The sequence below is a fragment of the Gallus gallus genome, chromosome 3, assembly GCF_016699485.2.
Source record: "Gallus gallus isolate bGalGal1 chromosome 3, bGalGal1.mat.broiler.GRCg7b, whole genome shotgun sequence".
NCBI classification, from domain to species: Eukaryota; Metazoa; Chordata; class Aves; order Galliformes; family Phasianidae; genus Gallus; species Gallus gallus.
The window spans coordinates 24,994,774-25,021,830 of NC_052534.1; the positions used below are offsets into that span (position 1 = coordinate 24,994,774).

The following is a 27,057-nucleotide window of genomic DNA, read 5'->3' on the forward strand; positions in this document are numbered from 1 at the left end:
CACCTTCAAGTTGATGATATTCTAAGGCTCTTTCAAAGATCAACCAAATCACGTAAATTGTAGAATGATATTAGACTAAATTACTGAAATTAAAGAGCTAACAGCTTAATGCAAACATCTAGAAATTGAGAATTAGGCAGCTGGCAGAACACTCATTAAAAGCCAAAATTCCAGGCCGTTTGACAGATTGACTCCAAAAAGCAATAACAAACACATATAAGAATAATAACAGGAAAAAAAATATATACTTTATAAAAAGTTAAATGATTTTTTTTCAGTACTTGGCTCTTACAAGAAGGTTATGTTTATAGGTTTTATGTTCAGCCTTCAGACCTTCTTAAGCAAAAACAAAGCCATTAGTCTAGGCACATACGCAATTTGTGCCATAAGTCATGATCTTCAAACTCAATCCAAACAGCAATGCTAATAAAAACTAGCTGCAGAAATGCAAAAAGCACTGAGCTGTGCAAATGTAAATGACAAGCTTGCCAATCCATTAAAACTAATGGCCTGCACTGTCCAAGCATCTCTGGTTGAATTCACATGCAAATTTGTATGCAAAATGTTCAAGCACTTTTCAGGACATGATATACCATTAATATCAACTCACGATTTTATTCCTGAAGCAAGATACCTTTATTATATAGCAGAAATACAGAATAAAAGCAAAAAGGATTACCTTCTAGTCTACCACGCTTTGCTAAGACTTCTACCAGTGCTATGTATTTTCCAGAGTCAAGAGCAACAGGTGAGCTCTTAGGGAAGCTAGAAATTAAAATATTAAGAACTGTATCAGTAGAAGTTTAGATTTTATGAATAAAGCATTAAGATTTATTTTTAAAAACTATGCAGTAAAAGAAAAGCACCGAGAGCTAAAAGTTAAGTGTTAAAGGAAAAATCTGATGCACCTCAAAAGATGAAAAAATATTTTCTACAATTTTCCACCAACAAACCCCCAAATTTTAAAGAAATATTTTAAAGAGACAAATGGTTTTATTATTTGATAATTTTTGCAGAAAATAACATAGTTTCCCAGAAGCCTGAAAAGAAAAGTACAGTCCTCATATATTCTTTCCAATACGGAGAAGAATATGAAGCTATTCAACCTTGACCAACACATGGAAATCTACTACTTGAAGTTACTGCTATTTATTTTCTCTTTCCTGGAACTTATTAAGTGAATTCCTCTTTTGTTGTTTCTTTTTGCACCAATTCAAAAAGTTGCCTCTCAGCAGTTTTATGTTGCACTTGGGGCAGATGAGTAAAAGCATGCTACTCTACTGAAGCTTTAGTAGAAGAGTTGATTTTACTTCATACAAGCACACCACGGGAATTGTGTGCAAGTGCTAGTATGCCTAAAATCAATACAGTAGCATATGCTGAGTGGTGAATTCTTTGATATTCACAGCTCAATTATTTCACATAGTTTCAAGCAAGGTGTGTTGAGCACCTGCCTCTTAAAATACTGTAAAACAAAAGCAAATACTTTGTGAGAATATATCAAAACCTGAAAGTAACACAACTTGGTTTGTTCCCCACAGCACCAGACTGAAGGGAAGCTTTCAAGGGCGAAAGGGAAAGGAGGCAAGTAAAAGGACCATCTGTAAGAATATGCTCCTAGTTAAGTCAGTCACAGCATGTTTTAGCCAGGAACTAATTTTCATCACCAACACATAAAGATCTGAAAGTAAAAATTTTAAGTAGAATGTTTAGTGTCAATCTTAAAATACAATGCCACTCAGAAGTACTGCTATTCTAAAGATAATATGGGTACAGCATATTCTAAAAACGTATTCTAGATGCTACTTTAATACAGAATACAGATACTTCTTTTCTTCCTTCTTAATTTAAGCCAAACTTCAACTTAGATACTGTGTGTGTTTAAAATGAAAACAAAACAGATCCTATGCAGCAACTTGCTTTTTTTTTTTGTTTGTTTTCATTAAAAAAGAGAAAATTATTGTCCATACAAAGTAGCTGTTCGTGATGTTCAATTACAGAAAACATTTTTTTTGTTACAAAAACCCACAGCCCTGTTTTAAATGCACATACATTGGTGGGGAAAACTAATTAAAAATGGATGAGGGGGTTAATATTCAACCTACTTAATTCAACAAGGTCTGTGTATCAGCATAAATCTCTGTGACATGTTTCAGTGCCGGTGTACTTACACTTTTTCTTTCAGGTTCATTGCCTCTTCTACATTATCGTGTCGACAGCACAAATTTATTAAGGCTGCATAGCCACCGACAACCATGTCCGGTTCGTATTTGGCTTTCACTTCAAGGGCTTTTTGCATATTCTAAAAAAGGAACAAAGCAAAGACGTGAACTAGAGGAAAAGTCAATATGACATTATGAATCTTATATGTTCAGCATGCAGTTATGCGACTGCTCTAGTACTTTTGATAGTAGAAGATCACATTTTAAAGCACAGAGCTAAAATGGTTTAGAAAATCTTAAAAGAATTTTGCGGAAGTCGGCATCTACAACACACTATAGGTTAACTTCAGAGGATATTTCAAACTAACTTTCTTGCTTCAAGTTTATTTTTCTTTAGACTTTTTTTTTTTTTAATCCACACAGACACTGTAAATGTACCCAAGTTCTGAAATAGCTCTCATTTATTTGGAATTCATAACAACAGATTTTCACCTAGTGTACTCCCAAAATAAAATAAAATTATTTCCTAAAGGATAAGATTCTACTTACCAATGTCATAGAATACCTTTTTTAATACATTCCTATTCATACGTTTGACCATTTTGAACTTGCAATGCTATTTGCTTCTAGCCTTACTTCATATGCAAAATTGTAGAGACAGACAACTGAGAATTACTCTTTCTAAACTACATTCCTAGAAGTGAATATTGTGTTACCATCTGCACATCTATTACTGTTCCTACATATACAGCCTTATAGGCAGGATCATACAGAACAAGAAACTAAATAAAAGTGTGGTGATACCTCACAAATTACAGACACGCTAAATGAATGTAAACTACAGCTGGACGCCTGCCGAATGAAGGCAAGAGACCCTTTATCTCAGAAGAGCTTTCCTCCTGCAGGAAAATGGAATTTCAATCCCTGCATTAACAACCTAGTAATATTTGAATTGCAAATGACTAGTGCATGTATCAGTTGCTTGACAATCTAGATATAAGAGACCGGAGCCATGGCTTGAAAGGACATTTGGCATGTATGATAAACCTATCACAGCTGTTACTATCATTCACTTTGCAGATTATTGTAAACAAACTTCAGCAACCCCAAAACATGCCATTCAAGGTGTTGCTGAAATTAGTTAACCTTTTGATTTAATTGCTTTTTGCACTTATGTTTGATTTATAAGCATCAAACCATGAAACCTCAAGTACCGCACTTGTCTTTGCTTAACCATCGTCTTTCCATAATAGAGTCATTTATGTCCCTTTAAAAATATAGCTGTGTGTTTCCAATTATCTCTGCATTGCTTAAGATACCTCTTCTTCACAAAGAGCATATATGAGTTGTTTCAAGACATCTGTAATAGGCTGGTTTTCAGCTTTTCGCTTTTCTAGTTTCTTCTCCAAAGCAGACACGTCAGATTTAGCACTCTAAATGAAGGTAACAGAAAAAAAATGTCAATTTCAAAAACACCCTTCCCTGAACAACTTGTCGGATCACTTTAATGAAAGACAGACAAAATAATCCTCTCCTTCTATAGTATGTGAATATTTCCAATCATTTAAGATGCTTTTATCTGTTTAAAGAGTACATCCTAATTAAACATTTGAGTCAGAATATTTTTTTTTTAAAAAGAAACATTAAGTAGCATATCTACAAAGGTCAACAGTACCACTTCTTTCATTTGTGCCCAGGGAAGTAAGGAACATAAGCCTGTTTCTTTTCCCATCTCTACTCTGTTCAGATCAGAGATGTAAAACTTGACACTGCACCATTACATGCAGTATGGATTTACATAGTTCCTGCCACTCAAGTGGATCACTGTAATTTACAAGCATGAATTAAGCTTCACAACATCTCTGTTAACTAACTAGAACTTTGAAAAAAATGAAAGGGAAACTGAGGCATGAAACTTCAGCCAACTCCAAGGTCAAGCATCAGGTCTATGTGAAAAATCTGGACAGCCTTTATTTCTACTCTGTAAAGTAACCTCTGAACTTCAAGTGGTATATTTCAGTAACATACTTCCATGACCTGATAGCTAGCGATTACAGTTCATCCAAAACCCATATCCAAACATTACTACTATTCTTGTAAGAACAAGCATAGCCACTGGTAAATTTACTTACGTCTGGAATGTCTTCTGTAGACATGAATTTTTTAGGAGATAGTGATCTCACATCCTAAAAAGTAGTAAGACAGTAAACAGATCACTAATTCAAAACAAGAAGTTTAATCTATAAGTAAGCATATCATACTAAAAATGTTGTAGCTACATAATTACAAATTAAATCTGCATAATGCAGAATTATTACAGTGACATGAAAAAACACATTAAATGTATCTTCCTAACAATTTCATACATGAGAATGACAATAACTTCAACAGTTATTGAAAAATCATGGCAAGACGAAAAGACTTAAATATAAATCACTGCATAAGCACACTTATTTTGCAAAGGAGAGTATGTATGCACAGAGTACACGTTGCCCGTTTTCTTTAAGTTTTAAAGGAATTGCCACAGAAGCACAGACCTTAATTAATTCAGGAACTTGAGAGGAGTCCAGCAGTCTGCAAATGCCGCTGCAGTAGGTTGCGGGGATAACTACATTCTGTACCAAGAGGTGGGGAAAAAATTATATGAGTTTTGAAACACAACCAAAATGAAATTTGTCTAACAGAAATTATCTTAGACGTAATTCAAGTCTCCAGCTCTTGCATGTCATTGAGAAGTGGTCTGGTTGTACTTAAAAGCAGCAATTTCAAATCTAATAGATACATGTCAGGCAGGACAGGCATTATGTAGCAAAAAATGAAATGGTACCATCTTCTTCAGCTGATGGAAGTATTGTCTCAAACGCTCCTCCTTGGCCTGTACCTCTGAGTCACTCATGCTGTCAATCAAGTGATAAAGAAAATAGCCAACAGCTTCTGTGAAAAAAAACAAGAGAAAGCATTCCACTAAAATTACTGAGACTGTCATGTTATCAAGATTAATTTATAAGAAATCATTTTGGTGTGAGATGTCACCCTGATGAGAGGCTCTGAAATGGCAACAATGATCACTGAGGCATAGAGATTATGTGGTTTGGGAGCACATATCTAACTGGTGAGTGAAAGGAATATTAATTATTTTCAGACCCAGTGACAGCTTTTCAGTACAGAATCTTACTTCAATCTATTTTTTCCACTACTGTGTGACAGAAGTGGTGCTGCCCAAGGCCTTCCCCCCCTTTCCTGCCCACTACCCCAAATAGTTGCCACAAATATTTTGTCACTGCTCAAAAGAAAAAACTGATTTCTACCACTTTGCATATTTAGTATGTACATTTTACCCATTACATTCTATTACCAAGCTACATTAAGGACTGTAATACTGATATGAAGGCATACGAGATATTTTAACCATTACATAACTAATATTGAATGTGATTTCTATTAACCAATGAAAATTAAGATTAACAGATTTTTTACCAAGTACTGCTGCTGAGACTCTTATCTTCATAAGTGAAAAAAATACTAGGTCCTGTACTTGAGAATCAGAACGTTATTACTACTGTCTTCTCAATAGGTCAGCTTTCCCTCCCTGTAAACTTCCCCTAACAGAAGAATTTTTGTTTTTTAAATCCAGATTATGTGGAAAAAAAAAAAGTATATTTACTCCAAAGTACAAGACCTGGGATATTCAAGTACCATTGTGCTCCATAAAGTAGTAAAAGCCACTAAAGGTAGAACTAGATGGAAAAACTGCTTGTATTGTCCTTTAAAGTATTTAAGCATTGCTACTGTGCTCATTGTAAATCTGTATTTTGGTCAAAATTTAGAAAAATAAAATAGTTATCAGCAAGTTTGTTCATAATTCTAAAAAAGAAAAGATCTAATGGATTTCAAAAATATGCTCTGATTATTAGAATCAGGATTTTACCCAACATGTTTTCAAATTTCACTTTCAAAAAGAAGCAATCAGTGTTTACTGTTGTAATCCCTCAAACCCATCATTACACAGAAGAACGGATTTGTGGATAAGTTACAATCATAGAAATTGAAACTCTACCAGTTGGTCCTGGAGGCGTCAGGCAATATCGTTCATCCTTGTACAACAGTTCTGTTATCTAGTAAGACAGAATAATCGTACATTGCAGCCAAAAGAAGCAAGCAAGGACAAATAGTACCTGAAATTCAATTCTCAAAATAATAAAGCATCTCTCTGTTAAGTATTACTCTTTACCACATCATAGTAATTCTGTAAAAAAAAAAAAAATATATATATATATAGGGAAGGGTTTTTTTTTGTTTTCTTTGTGTGTATTTTTTTTTGTAAATAGTAGGTTTTTCTTAAAAATATATACTGCAGACTGAAATATGTTCTGAGATGCAGCAGAAAGACAGATTCTGTAGTATGTTTATGTATCATTCTACAGAAAGTTAACTATCATAAAGACACGACTTAAAGCATGTATTAACTGATGCCACTCATGGAGATGTGAACAATTATGTTCCAATTTACTGAAAGGCTGAAATTGGTCCATAAAGCTTTATTATTATTTTTAAATCCTGAAAGAAGAAAATACGTGAAGAAAATAGAGAAACGTGATTTAGCATGCTCTCTTAGATTTAACATAACTAGTATAGTTATCCTAAATAAATGCAGTTTTGAATAACAAAGCATGCATCCATAAAAATTAATTGCATTCTTTATACTTTGTCTAAATTTAGCACATGTTCCATTAGTCTTGTACAAATTGAAGAGACATGTAGATTTTACTTCAGAGGAAAAGAAGCACTTACTCCACCCCCCACCCCCACCCCCCCATCCTACTCACAAATACTTTACTTTAACCTAAACAACATCTTTTTAAAAAACCATTTGACTGTTCTTAAGTAAATTGTATCGACTTCACTTAAAATCCAAGTTTTTAACTACTTCCAAGAATTTTACTGTATCTGTCACAATTGTAGGATGAAACGTGAAAGAATTAGGAGGGAGATGCATTCTCAGTGTCAGAGCTGTGTTTAGATAATGACAAAACAAAAAGAACCTTCACTTCTAATTGTTAATGAAAATGAATGAATAAAGTCAGAAAACACCAAGTGTAATGTAATCTATCATTTGTCATTCTTTCAACAACCCAGACGGTTAAACTACAAAGTTCTTTTGTCCTTTTCCCCTTATTCTCCTATGGGAACCAAGGCACAGAACCACCTCCAACTATAATAAAAACTATGACAGTCATAACACACTTCTCATTTTGAATCAAATTCCATATGACATAGAAAGGATTGCAGAGAACAACAAATGCACGGTATTATTTTTAATGCCAAGTAATTAATAATTCCCCAAGATAGCATTTCTTATTTTAGAAAGATGACAAAATGTACCTTTCCTCCACTGTGGAGAATGGCGTAACTAACTGTAGACATGACAACGTGCAGACCACCATTATTTCAGCCCTCCAACTATCCTTCAAGTTTAATTCTGTTACAGGAGCAATAAAACAGATCCCCTTTTTCCTCCCCACACCCTCCCTCTCCACAAACAAAGAGAACAAATGCAAACAAAAACGTTCTCTGGCCATTCTCTGATGGAAAATGATAGGAAAATAAAAATCCTGCACCACACAGCTATAGCTGATTTATATAAATCTTTAAACAGCAAACGTCCCAAATTTCTATTTCCATTTCATTGCATGATTTCTTCACAAAATCTAAAATAGGCTGCAAGCCAAGCACTGACTTATATTAGCCAGCAGGTACAGTAAGTAAGAAAAACACAGGAAGCAGTGCTTGCCTTCCTAAATTTGGTAAACATAAACTAGTCGGTAGCTGCCAATACTTCCTGTCTTTTAAGTCGCAGCAAAACTTTTTAACCAGGTTATACTGAGAAGCGTCTTTCTAACATAGCCCAGGCCAGGGAGGGCACGATCAGTCCATTTTCATTTGACTTCGAGTGATGTCTTTTCCCTGTGTTTGCTTTCAATACTTTAAGTAAAATGACAAAAACATGAGAATTCTAATAATACCTTATTGTTTTATTAGCATTGGTGTGGGGAAGAAAGTTCCAAGAAGGCAGGAAAAGGATTTTTTTTTAAATGTCAGGTAAGTCAACCACAGCCAGCTTTGTTTCAGAAGCAACAACTATGTACTACCTTTAGTTGTAATAGCATTCATCTACAAATCAGAGTAAAGCTTCACATTTGATTTTCCACAACTGTTCTTGGCACATATTAAATCTCTATTTCATACAGTTGTACAATCTGCCACTGACAAGTGTCTTGCTCACAGTCGCCAATTACCAGGCTGAGAATTCAAATTTAAATTAGTTCATCATAGACGTGCATGGAACTTGATTTTATTTACAGCACTACTGTCTCCACTTACCTGGCTCCAAAGCTGTACATCATTTGAGCTGAAGAGGGCAGCAAAGGATAACAAATTAAAACCAACAAAATGATTTTATTCTTGTATCTTTTTTTCTTAAATCCACTAACCGAATTAACACTAAGGATCTTATTTAAAACAAAGTATAAAAATTATTAATTGCCACATATTGTTTAAGTCAGTTTTGTACGGAAGGATCTTTTTTTTTTTTTTGCTGGTACTGCAAATGAACTCGGCTTCTACTAAACAACACAAAATAATGCAGCAGTCCCAATAACTAAGAATGTACTTCAGTTTTATTTTAAATCCAATCTTTTAGAACGTGCTAATTGCACTTTTTAGTTTTATACTTCATCCTGTTTACATTTCAAGAAAATAAGCTTAGCAAACATTCAATGTGTGGAATTTGCCAGAAATCCGGACTTCCAAGCTTTAAAACTGGACTTATATAAACACATACATTTAACGTATTAAGTAAGTAACTACAGGCACCTATAAATTCATTTGTAACACACAAGTTATAAAGCAACCAAATCTCTCACTTAAGCTGCAATCATTTATTATAGTAGGATAAAATATACAATGAATGTAAAACCAAAAGATTTCTCCTTTCTCCCTTTATAGAACAGATCAGAACTCAAAGGAGAGCAGTTCTGGGCACATCATCAGTTCACAACCAAAGACCAAATGTTAACCACTTCACTGAAGTATAAACAGCCCAACACATTCTGATTCTCTACAAATAATAGGAATTCTATCTAAATACTATAACTTTTCAACAACTATAAAGCAGCAGCATTAATCTAGACAAGGCTGAGAGAACAAAAATCAAAAGCTGAAGACCTTAATTTATTTTTCTATAAGAGGAAAATGAGATGTCAGCCTGAACAGCTGCAAAAAAACTTCAAAGCATTCATAGAAGTTTACGATTTTATTTTACTTGGGAAGTTCAAGTCTACAAATCATTTATTCTTTGTGTTACTGCCACTTGTATTTGAAAATGAGAGAAATGCAGGTCCACATATAGGGGGAAAAAAAAAGAAGCTATTTGTGAGGTTAGTTAAGCTTTCTTGGGTGAACTCATTCCACCACTGACAGCATGACAATGAACGGCAGATATCAAATGCATCAATTTCCCAAAGTACTTGACTCTGAAATAGTAATGGTACATCAGGTAGATAGAATGGGAATACTTTGAAGCAATAACTAGAAAAGAGCAGCTTCAACAGAAATCCATAAACTAGTCTGCTACAGACATTGTTCATGTGTCCCTTACGTGTCCATGTACTGCACTTTTGCACACCAGTCTGAAACTCTGCTCATTTCAACATTTGAGACCAGCATCTAGACATGAAATTCTGCTGTGTTCAGGTTTTTTAAAAAAATATATTGTGATAACCAATATTCTCTTCTTACATCCTATCGTAGGCTTAAGCTTCATTTTTAGGCTGTTGAAGCCATTAAGTCTAAAATGGAGATGGAAAGGTGAATTGGCATGCTTTCAGAAATAGAAAGGTAAAATTCAGGCACAGCCAAACTCATAATACAGCTCTTGAAGCCAGGTAACAATAAAAGCGAACAAACGAGAAGTATTACAGAACTGAAAGCACTTAGGCCATACTTAAAATTGGCAAGAAATGACCACGGTCAGCTGAAGGAAGTAAAAAACCGAACTGGAAATCTGGGCTCACAACGGGGCTGACTGCTTTACCGCCTGGGAGTGTAACTATTTTGCTTAAGGTAGATATGATTCTTCAGAAGGTTATTTTCCCAACACGCATTGATATCGCTTTGAATTTGCTTTAAGTCACATTCTAATCACCTGCACAATTCTTCTGTAGTAGGGGAATTTCACACTAGCATTGGTGAAGCACGGTAAACACTGTCTTCCTTTTTAGGACAAATCCTACTTTAATTGATTATTTATCTATAGTTGCAGACAGAAAGTATGTATTAATTAGAATAAGAATTTAACCATCTAAAACATATTATTCTGAGGCTGACAACTACAAAGAACAGCAAGTCCAACTGGACCTAAAGCACCACTGTACTTATCCTTTCATAGCCAGGGTCATATAGGTATATTCAATTTTAATGTTGGTTTGCTCTTTTTTCTTTTCCCTTGGTAGAACATGATCAGCTAGACAGAACTTGCGATTTACTAGATAATTATTTTGGCCATATTCATCTCATATGCTTTGCTAATATGAAGCATGACTGTATTTAGGTTGTATAGCCATTAAAAAAAGTTCTGGAAATTACTTATTCATAAAAACTAGCCTTTGGACTCTTGCTACAAGTAATATTAAAGTGATTTCTGTGGTGTGGAACTGAAAAAAATCTGCCCTTATTCATGGTCTTTAATGTTTGGAGCAAAAAGAATGACAGAAGTGCAAGTTAATTTATACATTCTTCCATAAAGCTATGAGAACCTTGCAAGTAGTATGAAATCTTCCTTACAAACTGAGGCTAAATAGCTCTGAATATGAATTCATGTCAATGTGGCTCAATAAAGCTATCAGATGTATGTCTGGCTTCTATTAGTATTCAGTTCTCATTAAGCAGCCATTTAAGGGTTAATAGCGATAACCTTTAGGGGAGTCATGTGAGCACAGCAATTTCTCAACATAAAAGTTCACAAAGATAAAATTTCAAGTGATCATCACCCTTATAAGTTTGTATACTGTCAAATATTACAACATAAACAGGAAGAGTAGTATGCTCAGAAACAGTAGAGGCAAGGAAGAGTAGAAAGAAAGAGAAATATTGCTCAGATCTGCTATAGCTGAAATCTTACTTAAAAATTCTCAAATATGGAGCTGGGGGAGGGAAGGGGGCAAAGACTGCACAGATTTGTGCTCAACAAGACAAAGGAGAGGACACTCGGGTAGAGAGGATAAAAGGGGTATTCATACAACCTTACCTTCTAAATCCCAAAATGAGGCTGTTTCTAAACTGACGAAAATCAATAGAAGGTGTGCTTGCTGAAGACACTGTAAAGGAAAGCAGTATTTCTGAATACACATTCTGAAAGCCGTGAACTCCAACCAGTCAGTTGGTCATGTAAATGAGAGGTTAAAACTATTTTGTTAATTAATAAATGCTGGCAAATAAAATAAAAAATTCAAATGCTTTGTTACTGGAAATAGGTCCTGGCTTTTTATTAGTTCTCAATCTGCTTCCTTTCTAAAGGGTTTAAATATTCCAAGAGAGATATTTCAGCTTTTAACTGCCACAAATGTGTTAACATATAATAACATATAATTTGCACAAAAAACTTAAGAGGAAAAAGCATTTTCAGTGAAGAAAAGTAACAACACAAAATAAAATCCCCAGTTCCAAAAAGCAAAATAAAAACCATATAACTAATCGGGAAAACTGGAGAAATTACTACTGAAAAGAAAAAGATACACCACAGGCAAATGGTTTACTGAGTTGTTTTAAACTGAATAGCTGACTTAAAATAGGCTTTACAATTTTTTTTTTAAACCACGATGCTTAATGTGTTTATGCCAGTGTAAATTGCTTGGCAAGAAAGAAAAAGTAGTTTTATCAATCTAGTGCTTTATCTACCGAATTAAGTTAAACGTAAGGGGAGAAAAAGAGGAAGAAACACCTTTGAATAACCTTGAGCTGTTAATATTAACATTCAGAATGGTTGCAATATTGGATGTACACAAAGGAAACTGAAATTATTTTAACAATAAATGACTTCTCAGGGTTGTTTAGGTCTATACACTCAACTTTACCCTTTTCCTTCCCTAGATATTCCAAATCATTCTATGTTCTTCTACAACTGCTGTCTCTCATTTCAGCATTACAGTACAGAAGAGGCAAAACAACAGTAGTATGCAGGCACTGCACGAAGCCACCTTCTTCACTTGCCTTCACTTGCCAATGCTAAAATATCATTGAACCCTCTAAAAACCTGAACACACTGGGCCCCTTCAGCAAGGGCTGCAATAAAAACACCAGCTCTTTGAGAGCCTGAGAAATAAATGCAGGAACAGCACCCAAAAATACTCCTTAGCCTAAGAGTGGGCATTCAGAAAATTAAGTTTTAAACGCTTAACTTGTTTTAATTTTAAATTCTCAGGTGACGTTGCTTTCAAGCAACCTTCCATACAAACCCTCATCCAGCAAAACTTTTTGCTCATAAAAAGAGGAGCAGAAAAGGCATTTTGGTATGCTCAGCTGCTGCTGACAATCGGCAACCTGGTTTCCTTAGCAACAAACAAGTCTGAGAAAATCAAGGGGCTGACAATGAAGTGGAATGGAATGGCATGATAGAGAGGAAAAGCAGCTCTCATGTACACTGCCTTATGCGCCCAGATTCTTCAGCTGATGCTTCATAGTTTTCATCTTGTCAGTAGGAGAAATCTATACATTATAAGGTAGAAGAAGCTGAATCAATACACCTAGATAGCAACCAGCACTGGTACACAGCCTCTGCCTCCCCTGACTACACTGATGAGACAATCTTCAACTATTTTTCATACTGCATATATTTTTTCCCCCCTTCCTAATACTGCAAAAGAAGCCAATTCAAAAAAAAGTCAGTTGTTTAATAACTTTGCCTTATCATTTTATAGGTGCTAATTAGGTTTACTAGCATCATTTCAACTTGGTAAACTAATATAGGAGTACCTTCCTTTAAAGCTCAAGTTCAAAAGAAATTCTGCACGATTCCATGCATTATTAACAACAGTCCTTATAAAAAGAAATACCACCACAAAATTTAAATTCAACACCCAGACAACAGCTAAGCAATACACTACATGACAGTAACATCATGACAATAAAACAAAATGCAGCCTACTATATATGTCCCTGGATCATATGTAGTGTTATTATATGATCCTAATAAATAGCCACCTTTCAATAAATTAAATAAAATTCAAAGCTATTTCAAGAACTACACTTTTTATAGTTAATGTTTCTGTTGTACTAGCAACCAACAGAAGTAATAGCAAAAGGCGAACCTTAAAAGATTCACTAATTGATAAGTGTTCGTTACAAGAGCAAATCACTGACTAACAGCTACTCTTATTTTTACTCATTTAGATACTGAAAAAAAAAATTGATTTGAGCTTTCATATGGAAACTCTTTTGAAGTTTTAACATTAAATTCAGCTTCTTGCTGTGATTTTTTCATCATTAAATGAACACAGGACTACTGTGAGTTTAACTATGAGTTTACGGTAAATGTTATTTTTCAAGCCTCAACACAGCCTCCCAGGGTCACAGCATACAGTTCTTCCTTTATTAGTTAAATAGAGAAGTCAGAGACCATTACAGCAGGATTCTGCTTAAGCTTCTCCCTTAGTCTTGTACAAAAATATCTGTTGTTTGAGGGATTTTTTCCCCCCCCCCATCAGATTTAGTCCAAGATTAGTTGTTTTATTATGAACTCAGTATAATAGGCAAATAAAAAAAATGTTTTTAATTCTGAAGAGAAACATATATTACTATTTAACCAAGCAAATCATCCCATTGCATGTTTTTAATCAATGAAATATATTAACCTTTGCAACCAGTGACCGTCAGAACAGTCTTTGGAGAGAACTCTTAAGTGATTAAGTCATGCTGTTACAACTCCATGACCTAATTACCCTGTCAAATTCATACACAACTTTCACTGGCAAACAAACCAGCAGAGCACCCTCAGGTTAACATCAATGCCATTCAGCTCTTTAAAGCTGGTTTGTTCATAAATTATTCTGTAGTACTTCAAACATGCTTAGACTACCATCCCATAGTAATTTTTGCCTGTGCCAAGACTTTAGCAGTTTTTGCATAAGGCAAATTGCTTTCTTAAGTACTCTATATCCTATCACAATTACAGCTTTGCTAAATAAGATTTATGTAATGTTATGGCTAACCTCAATATTAAAAGACAATTTAACCATGATATGTTGCGTAGAATTAAAAGTCTCAAGTTTGACATCTTGTCACAGAGAACCTCATGTAATGAAAGCTTTGCTCAGACATCCCACATATTTTTATACCCTTTAATCCCTTAGCCTACACACAGTCTATCAGCACTACCATCGAGTATGTAGTAACACGTGACATGAAATATACTTACGTAGAGAAACAACATTTTTCAGTCTTCCATGTCCTGCTTCATGTCTAATTTGTGCTACAAAGAGTCCATCGGTTTCAAAGAGGCAGTTATTTTCCTGGAGAAAACAAAAACAACACTAAGTATATACAGAGAAGACTTTCCGATACTTTGTATTTTAAATGCTTCCTTCCCAAAAAATACTGGCATTCTTCTTCTGCTACCTGTTGATAACCTAGAAGGTGCCCCACAGAAGTCTACAAGGCTAGCTAGGTGAGTTGCTACTCAATTTATCCAGTTTTTATATCAAAATCAATTGGAAAAGAGAGTCAGCAACTGCAAAAAGAGTGGGAGAGGAACTCTTACATTTGCAATTTGAATCAAATAAGAAAAATTGCATTGGAAATAATTATTACTGACATAGTCATAGTTTTAATCCCCAGAAGAAAAGTAATTCACATATTTAGTCTCTGACTTCTACAAACAGAAAGGTAGCAAAACCTAAGGATCATACTTAGGTTAGCTCTGAAACAAAGAAAAAAGCATGGCAAACAGAGCAATGACCACTTCAGAAGTAATCTCAATATACTGAACAGGCTTTATCACACAAGTTCATTTAGAGCAGTACAGGTACCTAAACCTTTCACAGAAGACACACAGAGAAACACACCATCCAGTAATCATCTTTATGAATTCTAAATGCAAACTCACCTTCATCTGGGCGCAGGCAGTTTCGATATCAGCAAAATTTTTAAAAACATAGTCTGTGTACGTTTCTGCATTGAGTTCCACCCCCAACTCATGCATCACTTTGAGGACCTCAAAGACACCTATCAAAACAGAATGGGTAAAGCTAAGCACTGCAGAAAAATGAGTACCTGGAGAAACATTTAAAAATAAGTGTTGCATTTCAAAAACCAGACTTGTCTCCTCAATTTGCCTTCTTGAAACTGTCAGGGAAAATACTGCATTTTTATTTGAAGTGTTAATGAGGTTCTTAATTGTAAAACTCGAAATAGATTCACTAGACTTCCTGTTGCATGCTGCACAATCAAACCAAGAAACTCTGTTAGCTAGCACACTGCTAGTTCAGAAAGTTATTTTCTAACATAGTTAGGATGACTATCACTATCATTTATATTGCAAAACATCTTTTAAAGACATATATGCCTGTATTATTAGGCATAAAAACCAATCTGAAATTCAGTGTAAAGAATCAAATGAATTTCAAGATAGAAGTACATTCATCAGCATGTAATACATTCTTAGCTTTGATCCTAGAATCCAATCCCACTTAGTAAGGCAACATCCATTCCTACATTTTTGTTTAAAGCTTTTTAAGATCTCTTTAACACAAGTAACATTTTCATCAGCAAATGGGTTAACTACTGCCTGTATCAATGCATCAGCTTCAAAATGAAAACTCAGAAAAAGATTGAAGTCTCCAAAGCCCCAGTGAAACTATGTTACAACTTCTACATGATTCAGATCAATTCACACATCACTACTGTAGATGCGCTTTTGAAAACGGTGGAAACCAAATCTTAATAGAGCTTAACAATTACAGCATAGAGTTTTAGAGTATATTTCATGCTTTTTAATTGTTCACACTCTCATGATGTGCAGAAACTTCTTGCAATAACCCTAGCTAGCAAACTCCAAACCTCTGTCAAAACCAATACAGGTATTATCATTTTTGCTGGTCTAAAAAAGATCTGTCAGTTGCTGCAGGACACCAGTTCCAAACAGCATATGTTTTTTTCAACTTGCATTTCATACTTATTACTTTAAAAATGTAAAGTTTCCCAAAGTCCCTGTCTTTGCCCTGGAGTGCCACCTATGGAAAAGTGACACTTCCATGAATATTTTATGCAGTGCACTATGGTGCAAATAATCAAATGTGAATTCCCTTTGAGCACTTGCAAATACATGCAGGCAAGTCACACTAGATTAAAGTCGCATCATCTGTTCGAGTTTGCCTTAAAGAAAACTCTGATTTTGGCCCAGAATACGTGAAAATATGAATAAAGAATTAATAACAGCAAGTCCTTCCTGATACCTTTCAAATCTTGACAGCTACTTTCTATTTAATGTTTTCACCTTCTAAGCAAATGTATTAAACCCTCTTCAGTTGAAACCATTTCAAAAATAATTGAGTTCCAATACGTATCATTAAGGCACTACTTGAAGTGTGAGAAGTAGCGTGAGAGAGTAGTATTCACCACGGTGAATAAAGTATGGTAAAACTCAGGAGATTCAAGTTCAAATTTCATACCTTGATCAAAGTACTAAATAAAGGGGCTCATTAAGCATAATCATTCCTGAGTAGCCATTTCTCACAAAAACATTGCATGACCTGGCACAACTCCTGAGCAGGTAACAGCACGTATACAGATTAGGACATGAGCAGAAGAGTGGGATGAAAATTAAGGAGGTACATCAGCAAAAATGTTGAAGTTCTGCACACAGCCAAATTAAGGCCAAACTTCAAAAAAGATACGAGTGCTGCCACTCACTTCTTCATTCCTACAATGCCCGATGTGGAGTTGTTTTTTGGAGCAGAAAGTTAATGAAAATAAAGACCCTACAGTTCTGTATTTATGTTATCACCATAAAGCAACACAAAGCGATCAAACATTCCCACTTCTATCAAAATACTACATAAATATAGTTTTGTTTTTTTTTTTTTTTTTTAGAAATCGCTTGTATCTCAGCACAGTATTAGAAAACACACTTCTGACTTCTTTTTCCTCAGGTACCAAACAACAGACTAAAATAAAGAAATACAAGTACATGTACTTAGAACACCAGTCTCTGATTTGAGAATGGAGCCCCAGATAAGATGTTCGTTTAGTTAGGAATTACATGCATATATGACTATGCCAATGTATTCTGTACACTACAGAACATACAAAGAAATAAAAAAATGAAATAAATTACTATTGCGCCCCTCCCAACCCCCCCAATCAACGGTACCCACACACCCAGATAGAGTATCTTGCACACCTTGCTTTGGAGAATACTAATCTAGAAGATCAAGTGCGACTAAAAAACACACTGAACAGTACATTAAAAAAGCCACAATCGAATACTCTTTCAGTCAGACTTTGTGCATTATTAGAGTTCATTATTCTTCTGCTAAAGATTAGTCTCTGTGGACCACAGAACAGTTCATTCAAAAAGTCTGCATCCAATATACCTTATTTAAACACATTTATTGTAGACTCATCTACACTCTGAAATAATCCAGAATACTCTGCACTGATAGTCTCCTGCGCACAAAGTGTGTAGACACAAAGTTTTAGAACTTTTATTCACAGCAAATAACATTTGAAACTTTGCCAGAGTCCTTTTTTCCTAGATGCACAATAGTTCCGTGGACCAATAAGACCTCACAGTAGATTCTCCAGCCACAACCCTACTCAATCAAGAAGAGGTTTTTGAGACATCATACAGCAAGAGCTGAACACCAAAAGTTAAACACCTAAGCTGTAAAAGGACAGTTGCAGGGAACAAAACAGTCTAATTTCTGTTCTCCTTTTTATCAGTACTGGAAATGGCACTGGAACACTCCAGTAGAGGTAAGAAAGCATCTTTCCAGGTTCAAATAACTATATCCAAACAAACGTAAAATACATCAATCATAAGGTGGCCATAATATCTCTGTGATAGAGCACAGCAACTTGCTGCTTCTCAAGAAAAGAAAAGTGAGGGGCTCAGGTTTCAGTTTATCTTTCATTTCTCAGGTTTCGTACAGGAAGTACTCCTCCTTCCTAACATGGTCCCACCAGAGCAGGGGAATTTCTAAAGCACGTAAGTACCACATGGGAAAAGGCAGCAAAATTGGGCTTAAAGTAATTCTCCAAACAAATAAACTTGAAGAGTGAGGATGTGTTCAGGAAAAAGTCATAACATTCAGCATACTTCTGCCACGCTATTGATCTGAGATGCAGCCAGAATTTTGTGGCTGGAGAGATCTGTCTACAAAACACTGCCTCAAGAATTACTTGGGGAAACCACTACTCATTCCTCTGTGTGGACTCACACTCACCTTTTCATCCAACTTTTTATCCTAGAGGCAGAGTAAAAATTGAAATATTGTTCACAAGCCATGCTTTGTGTATAACCAGAACAGTTTAATAGAAAAGTAAAGTTTTTTTTGTTTTTCTTTGAAGTCAGTTACTGTCTTCAAAAATAACTAAAGTGATTCCATAAAAACAAGGGAGTGAAATAACATGTTCAGTTATTAGCCAAGTCAAACATTTCTGCTTAACTTCAATAGGCTTTTCTGCTTATATACAAGAATCTCAACACCAATAACCTTTTCAGATCTACTGATACAGATCTTTTAAACCCTTTTAAATATTTTCATTCCGAAGCCTAACAGTATTTAGATAAATGCTACAGAAGTTAGCAATTACACACTTACATAAAAGATGCACCTTAAAGCAAGCATATCCCATCTGAAACTATCTACCTGTGTAAAATGACTCAAAAGAGCTGGCCGCTAGTTCAGACTGGTTAAGTTCTCTAAGGTATATTTAAACAATTGCTCTATTTGGCTTTATTCCTCTTAGCCACTATTTCACTCTTATTTCTTTCAGCTTCAGTTCTGTAACACAGAAGTGAGGGAATCTCCTTTGATATCCCATGTCAGCTTTTGTTATAATAAACATTACATAAATGAATGTGCAATTAAATGTTGCTACTAGTTACATAATGGCTTGGGTCACACTACATATATCGATTCAGGCATCTGTACCCTGAAGTTCTAGACAAGGTGTTGCTTAAATCGTGTGTTCTTTAAGGATTTAGTCCACTGTCTACTTCCTAGCAGATTTTTAGTAGGTTTTTTCCCCCTAGAAGTTATTTTCCATTTTCAAAAACTTACCCATACTGTGATGCAGAATTATACACATTAAGCCAGGCATTACTACTTTGTAGAGAAAGGAATTATTAGTTCCTTTTTAGTATGAGATGCGATACCGTGTCTGTATCTTTGTTTGCACGGTCCTGTGTTTTTTGTTGGTTTTTTTATTATTATTTTTGTACAAAGCACCACTCTGCTCATTTATTGTCTGTTGTCACCTTCAGGTTCTCACTGAAGCGTTATTGTTTTCTCTGTTATTTCTATGAAAATTGCAGGGTGTTCCCATCCTCCCCTCCTGCCCCCTCTTATTTACTTTCCCTTAACTGTACCAGTTATATTTTGAGATAGAGGTTCTCCTCTATTCTTTCTTTTTAATTACTGTTAAATTTCAAAAATCAATGTGAGCTTGCACACAGGAAGACTATTCGTTTTACTGTAGCAAGTATAATTCCACTGACTCTTCACTGCAGAAAGAAATTCTTAGATACCTTCTCACATATTTTAAGACCTGCAACATCACTATAGGTATGTATGCACAGAGTAGTAACTTTCACACCTGGCAATTCAAGCTCAGACATTAAGTATGAAGTTGTAAAAATATGTTTGCACATCCATTATATGACTATACTTCTGTGTTACTGTATATGTATATCCAAATTCTTTGCAGACAGAAAAAGAACAGCTTTCTACGATATGTTAAAGAGAGAGTTAGGGTATAATATCTGTTTTCCAAACATTCTCTTCTTAATTTGCTTACATGACTACCAGTAGGAACTCCTAGCCAAAGCACAATTGACTGCTACAGTATGAGTCAAAAATAAAGGAAATCTCTGAACCTGCAGAAACCAAAAGCGATCTGAAACTGGAGTTTCTCTGAACACACTGATGCAGCTTCAGCTTTGGGAGCTATGTCTGAATCTAACACTTCTGGCATCTCTTGTATCTTCCTAAGCAAAGTGAAATCTTTGTAGTAACAGCCAGTCTTTTTCATTCAGGCATCACCTATATATACAGAACTATGACACAATTTCATCGTACTTATCTTTGGCAACTCTGTACTCCCAATTAAATCACAAAGGACCAAACTAAACCACTGACACATAAAATATTACTGAACTTTCAAGCACTTGAACCAGGAATAAGCTAAACTTAGGAAGGTGTCTAGCACATCAGAACCCAAAGAGTTAATAAAAACCTGAATATTGTTTTCACAAAGGCTTTTTGAAAGAGACTTGAGACATTTTTATAGCCAGAAACAATTAGGGAATACTTGTTTCAGCATTTCTTCCAAACTGGAATGTGACTGTATATTTAAGATAAAATTGCGATATGAAGAGTCTGCTAAAAGCACTTTTTTTTTGTTTGTGCATTTTGTTTGTCACCCAGTGTCACACTAACAACTCTGCATCTCATTCTAAAGCACATTATACTGTGAGATAAGATGAAAAAGACAGTTTTTTGTTTCCCCATGGGGGAAGTACTTCTGTTAAAAGCATCTTTTTACAATACCATTCTTTCTGAATTACCAATAACGCAAACCAAAGAATTAGATACTGTACTCTAAAATTTAATATTTGTTCAATTCTTATTCATATCCTGTAGACATCCCCATGTGTAACAGGGGAAAGTATGCTAAATGCTTAAATCTACTTAAGAATCCTGAAGATTGAGCATTTCTGTCCTTCAATCAGCATGCTGTCAGGTCAGGCTCACACATTCAGCGACGTAAGTTCTCCTGCAGGTTTTATTATTATAACTAAACTCACATGTGGCTTATCAAGTAGATAATAAGAAGTCATTTTTTAAAAAAGAATTGGATTTGAAGTCCAAGAGAGCTATTATAACTTAACCTTACTAGTAAATGCTCTCTCGGATTTCAGTTTCTTCAAGAGTAAGCTCTTGAAAGTAATGAGGAGCAAGAAGAACCACTGGAAGGTAGAATGAATGTAAAGAGTTAAAAGGAAACTCTTCCACACATCTTCCTATGCCAAGGTAAGCTACATAAATTTGTAGAACTGTATCATGATTAACAAAGAAAGGTGAGTTTTAAAAAGACTTTCCAAAGGAAAAACATTTGCCACAAACTAAGAGATGCAGCAAGGTCTTCACTCACTTTTGAAAGCCTGATAAATCTTCAGGTGGTGCTTCAGCAAAGATTTGTGCCTTAGGTATACAAAAAAGTAAGATGAGCAGAGATACAAACCTTTAAGATTCTTCTCTTTCTGGAACCCAACCAGCAGTGGCCAGCAATAGTGAGGTCTGAGTGGCAAGCCTTCCTCCTTCATGGCCCTCATCACATCAATAGCGAGGCCTAAAAATATTCACAAGTTAATTAAGCAGTGACAAAGTACTTCAAAACACACACACACACACACACACACACACACACACACTCACAATAAATAAGGAGAATACCTGATTTGTTGGTCTCCAAAGCACAACGCAAAATAAATATCAATGGTGCTGAGTGCATTTTTGCTTCTTTTAATTCATTACAAAACTGCTTCAACTTGCTCATAGGCTGTAAAGAATTTCAAAAATTAATATATTTTTCAATATTTCTAAATTTTTAAGAACATCAAAGTCTTCTAATGGTAAGGCAGTGGATATTACATATGCCAAGCACGCTCCTTTGTGAATTTCAACTTACTGTTTAAATGGGCACAATGCACTAGAACCTGTGATTCTTTAAGAACATGTAAAAAAATCTACTATTTTCCAGCTCTACAGTTACATTAAACTAAATAAATATGCTGTTTTAAGTGCACTATGAAAAAAATATTATTATTCTGCATACCATATTTCTATTTACACAATGCTGCAAGAAGAAGCTGCCCTGGTCCACATTTTCACGTGATAAATGATTGTAAGACTTCAAAATGCGGAAACTTATGTCTTCGAAGCCATGAGTTATCAGAGTCAAACAGAGGTTCATCATATCTAGCAAATGAAAAACAGAAAACAATAAAAAACAGAATTGAAATACTGCATGTACCTATTTCCTCACTAAAATACTGAAAGTAGTGAAAACTAGGGAAAAAAACACCTTGCATACATCACTGATATATTTTTAAATATGATTAACCAAATTACTCTTTATGGAATTAATACAGATTACTCTTTACAGAATTATTTGTACAATCATGAAATTCACTTTTCCCACTAAACGGATCATACCAAAAATTAGCAAAGCATCACCACTGTGGCACGACAGAATACTAGCTAAAAGAAACAATTCTAAACTTGTCAAAAATAAAATTAAAAACAGGGATGAAGTGTAATTAACAGTTATCAATCAGATTATACATATGGGGATCCCAAACAACTTCAACTGTAGATAAACAAAACTGAAGTCAGTGTTTACTTTCTCCCTTTTTATAATATTCACAAAGAGCTGTCACAGTATGAGTTACAGTAGTGTTGTTTGCAAGAAGGGCTCCACAACTTACTGCTTTCCTACAAAGTCATAATGAATTTTACAAGTTAAAAAACATATTTATAGTTCTATGTGAAACACTAAAATTGGTTTACATTACACGTTCCAAAAAATGTAATTAAAAGTAGCATAGTGAATCCACAAACTAATGGCAAGAACCATATTTTCTGTATATGTCCAAAACAACAATACCAATTTTTTCGTGATACTACTTATTGCTGCAAATAAATAAATATGCTTTCCTTCTCCATCCTGAGTAGCTACATACCATGGAGTAACTAAGGACATACCTGGAATTAACTCCTTTTCAAATCTCATGCGTTCTTTAATGTCTTCTATGTACTGAGGATATCCAGCTTTGGCAAGGCTAAAAATCACCTGCATCAAAACTCTATCCATAAGGTACCCTTCAGTCTTCTCAACCTCTTCTAGAGTCTGGAAAAAAGAAAAAAGTAATTTTAACAGAGTCCACACTTAAAAAAAAGAATATATTAAAAGATCAATATTTACAAAAATCTGTTGGTGGGTTTTTTTTGTTTGTTTTGTTTTTAAATAGACAGGTTTAAGTACACAAAAGGCAGAGAATACTATAGTTCTCGAAAGTCAAATTCATTTAGAAAGTAAAAAGGGATATAACATTTTTTTCTCCAGTATCTATTAATACATTAAAACACCAGATCTATTCCCATCACGAGATGGCTTTCTAAAGCAATCACTATGAAAAGGGGAGGATAATCAAAGTTTTGTTACTGTGTGGCTTATGAATATTTGTTTAAGTCAGAAGCAATGTTTCCTATTTCTCTCCTGATTTGGTCCTCTCCTTCCAGTACTAATTATTAAAATGAAATCAATTTTCTCATCTCCTTCCTTTCCAAATATTTCCTTGATTTGAAAATTAAAAGAAGGTGAGAGAATACTTCAAACAATCAACTACACAAAGGGCTGCCAAACATTATCTTATTCAGACTTCATGAATGCTTAAGATACAGATATGAACTCTCCTAAAAAATAATTAGCTTTACTGGAAGGATTCTATGCCTTGAATGGGAATAGGATCATTAAGGTTTACTTTTATATATATCACATTCAAGAGACAGATGTTGTAAGAACCCTGAATTATTAAATCACCCACTGGTAAGCATTATTCATCACATCTTCTCATAGCGTGAAAAGCAACTATCAATAGACAAATATTTTTCATGAAGTAGGAAACTTCTTTCAGTTAACCAGCTATTCTGATGCAAAAAAAAAAAAGAATCATTTCTCCCATGAGGAATTTAGTCATAAAATTCAGTATTATTCCTCCTGTATAGACAGAAAGCACTGCAAAGTTAAACAGAACAAAAGATCAAAAAAATTTCTTTAAATTCAAACTTGCAATACCTTCTTGATGCTATCAGCATCACCCTTTTCAGCATACACATTCAGTAGTGATAAATAGGTGTCTGGACCTGGCTCAACACCAGCCATCCTCATCACGGAAAGGATATTTTCTGCACTCTTGATATCTCTAGAAGAATTGAAAAGAAAGACCCTCAGTGGCTTTAATCATAATGTTACTTACTGTCACTTCAACATTCCCTCATTAAGTTATTAATTACTGGAAACAAAGGCTGCAACAAGCACAGAGAAACCTATTTTAACTAACACTCTAAAAGGTCAAAGTGCAAATCTTTTTATTTTTCTATTACTTTGAATTTTTTTAACATTAACAATTAGAATTCAAAAGTTTAAATGCAACCAATTTTCAAACAGTACACAAGAACAGCAATTTGTTTTGAAATGCAATGTTTTCAGGCAAGAAAAATTGCTACCTTGCAAAATAAGCCCTGGTTGCTTCAAGAATGCATCATAAGATTATATTTTATATTATCTAAAACCATTATGCTATTTTGTGGCATATATGTTTTCAGTACAACATCACTTTATGTAAAAGCAAAAAATAAGGAGTATTAACATATTAACATTACCCTGATCTTGCATGACCCTTCACAAGGCTACTGAATACCGCTTCGGTGATTGGGAGATCTTTGCTCTTCATAAATCCAAGAATCTTACTGCAAAAGACAAGACAGCAAATAGTTGGTTGTTTCTTTTTTCCCCTTTGAAAAGGAACTACTGAGCTATTACTGTGCTGCTGGACAAGTACTGTATCATCAGAAAGAACAAATATGGAACAATTATATCTTAGGTTGCTACATAATACAACCATAATTCAGTCATTTTCCTTTTTTCACATGAAATGTACTTGCTACTTTGAAATATGCACAGGCAAAAGGGTGGGGCTGGGTTTCTTAATATCTTCCATTTTCTTTTCTTTTGCATGCCTAGCAATCATACTGTTGCAACTTAAAAGTTAATGCAACAAGAGTTAGACAGACATGAAGTAAGCCCTGCGTAACAAAAGAATTACTACCATTCCCTCCTTTTCCCATTTAGTTCTCAAATGCAGCCATTTTCTTACACAGACAGTAAGCATTCACGCCTCATACTTTTTCATACCTGCTATAGAAACGACAAAACAAGTTATTTTCTGAACAACGTAAATACAATTTGATTCGAACACGGGTGCATCACACATTTTTATTTTGTTGGTGTAGGCTCCAGCTGTCTCTAAAAAATTGCTTTTCAGTGCTTGAATAAATTATACTTAATACTCTGCTTTGCTCTATTTATAAGAATTACACTGAAATGAGTTTTAACATTAACGGTAGAGAATATGATAAACAGATTTCTTAGAAACTCTTTTCAACATAAATGCAAAAGAATACCTCGCTCCTTCAATGTCACCCTCATTGCAATAAGCAGCAATCAACCTTTGGTATGTAACCTATGAAAACAAGAAGGGGAAGTTAACAATTTCTATCCAATAGATGGATACCATTATTGAGGAAAAAAATACTATTGAAGAATACCTACTCGATTGGGCTGCACGTTAGCTTCCTCCATTCTGGCCAAGAACTCAGTTGGAGAAAATTTATGCTCATTTTGAAGGTACACTTTAAGTAAAGCATTATAGTGGCTCGTGTCATAGACAGCACCTGAGGAAATATTTCAACCATAGTGTTAATGTACGCTCCCTAAATGTCAACGTGATTTTACAGTTTTCTTGGGTAATTTCTCATCAACTTTATTCTGGATAAACTTTGTAATCAGACTACTTCCCGTTATCCACCTCTGCAGTAACATATATTAAACTGCATATATTTGTTTATAAAAGCCCAAAACACAACAACAGCACAAGTACATTACTGCCGATGTGCAAGCTATTCCACAGCCAGTTAATCTGTGTAACATACAGAGATAAATGTGTAACTTTAAAAATCATCTGATAAAGTAGCTGGCAGCACCAGGAACACTTAGTCCAGCAGATAAATCAAGGTAATATCTAAAAGAGAATACAATGCATTCTTACAATATTAAAAAAAATGAAGTTTAAGCACCAGAAAAAGAAATCTTAGACACTTTTAACACCCCTAGATGTCACTGTAACTCCCAGAATAGGGAATAAGACACTCACCTGAATAGTAAAACCTACTGCTTATTTGCTAATGAATTTTAAAATGCAACCACTTTTTTATTGCAAAAAAAAGCAATAGAAGTGTACGGCTGTTGCAGAAGGAGGGTTTAACAAAATCTACCTACCCAGTTCTTTCATCTTGTCCCATATCATATGAGCTAGCTCTGTTCTTTCAGATGACAACACCTCCGGTAACAGAGCACCACAGCTTCGCAACAAAAGCAAGGTCTGGTTACTCCCTGGACACCCTACAGTAAAAAAAACCCACAAAAACATTAATACGGTCTAATTCTATTAAACCAGAAATAGTCACAGTCATGCCACAACTCTGTCAGATGTAAAAGCTGCTGGGAATTATAACTTTAAATGAGTATATGAATTTTTAAGTTCTATTCTTTGGAAATTCATTTGAAAGATAACATTGAAGCAATTTTAAATATATTTATAGATTATTGTCGTCTAAATTTAGGATTTTAATGTAACTGGTCCACACAATCATACATATTTCTGAAGAGCTAAGTGCTCATCCTACTACATAATGTTTTAAAAAAATACTCATTTTTGAAAACCTTTTTATAGTTCTGGGTAAGAGAGGTGCTTTCAGTCTCCCAGTAGAAGAGTTCA

General features: G+C 34.7%; 1 protein-coding gene across 1 annotated transcript in view; it reads right to left on the reverse strand.

The window, feature by feature from the left end:
- LRPPRC (leucine rich pentatricopeptide repeat containing) overlaps positions 1-27,057 on the reverse strand; it is an 85,905-nt gene that overhangs the window by 46,662 nt on the left and 12,186 nt on the right. Inside the window, exons 3-22 of the mRNA XM_001234902.7 lie at positions 26,559-26,681; positions 25,833-25,954; positions 25,685-25,743; positions 24,884-24,970; positions 24,297-24,423; positions 23,204-23,348; positions 22,275-22,417; positions 21,893-21,998; positions 21,681-21,788; positions 15,319-15,437; positions 14,632-14,725; positions 11,467-11,536; positions 8,544-8,571; positions 6,220-6,277; positions 4,990-5,096; positions 4,700-4,777; positions 4,295-4,348; positions 3,482-3,595; positions 2,172-2,302; positions 680-765 (exon numbers count right to left, since the gene is read on the reverse strand). Coding sequence (XP_001234903.4) covers positions 680-765; positions 2,172-2,302; positions 3,482-3,595; positions 4,295-4,348; positions 4,700-4,777; positions 4,990-5,096; positions 6,220-6,277; positions 8,544-8,571; positions 11,467-11,536; positions 14,632-14,725; positions 15,319-15,437; positions 21,681-21,788; positions 21,893-21,998; positions 22,275-22,417; positions 23,204-23,348; positions 24,297-24,423; positions 24,884-24,970; positions 25,685-25,743; positions 25,833-25,954; positions 26,559-26,681 — 1,959 coding nt within the window. The remainder of the gene's footprint in view (positions 1-679; positions 766-2,171; positions 2,303-3,481; positions 3,596-4,294; positions 4,349-4,699; positions 4,778-4,989; positions 5,097-6,219; positions 6,278-8,543; positions 8,572-11,466; positions 11,537-14,631; positions 14,726-15,318; positions 15,438-21,680; positions 21,789-21,892; positions 21,999-22,274; positions 22,418-23,203; positions 23,349-24,296; positions 24,424-24,883; positions 24,971-25,684; positions 25,744-25,832; positions 25,955-26,558; positions 26,682-27,057) is intronic.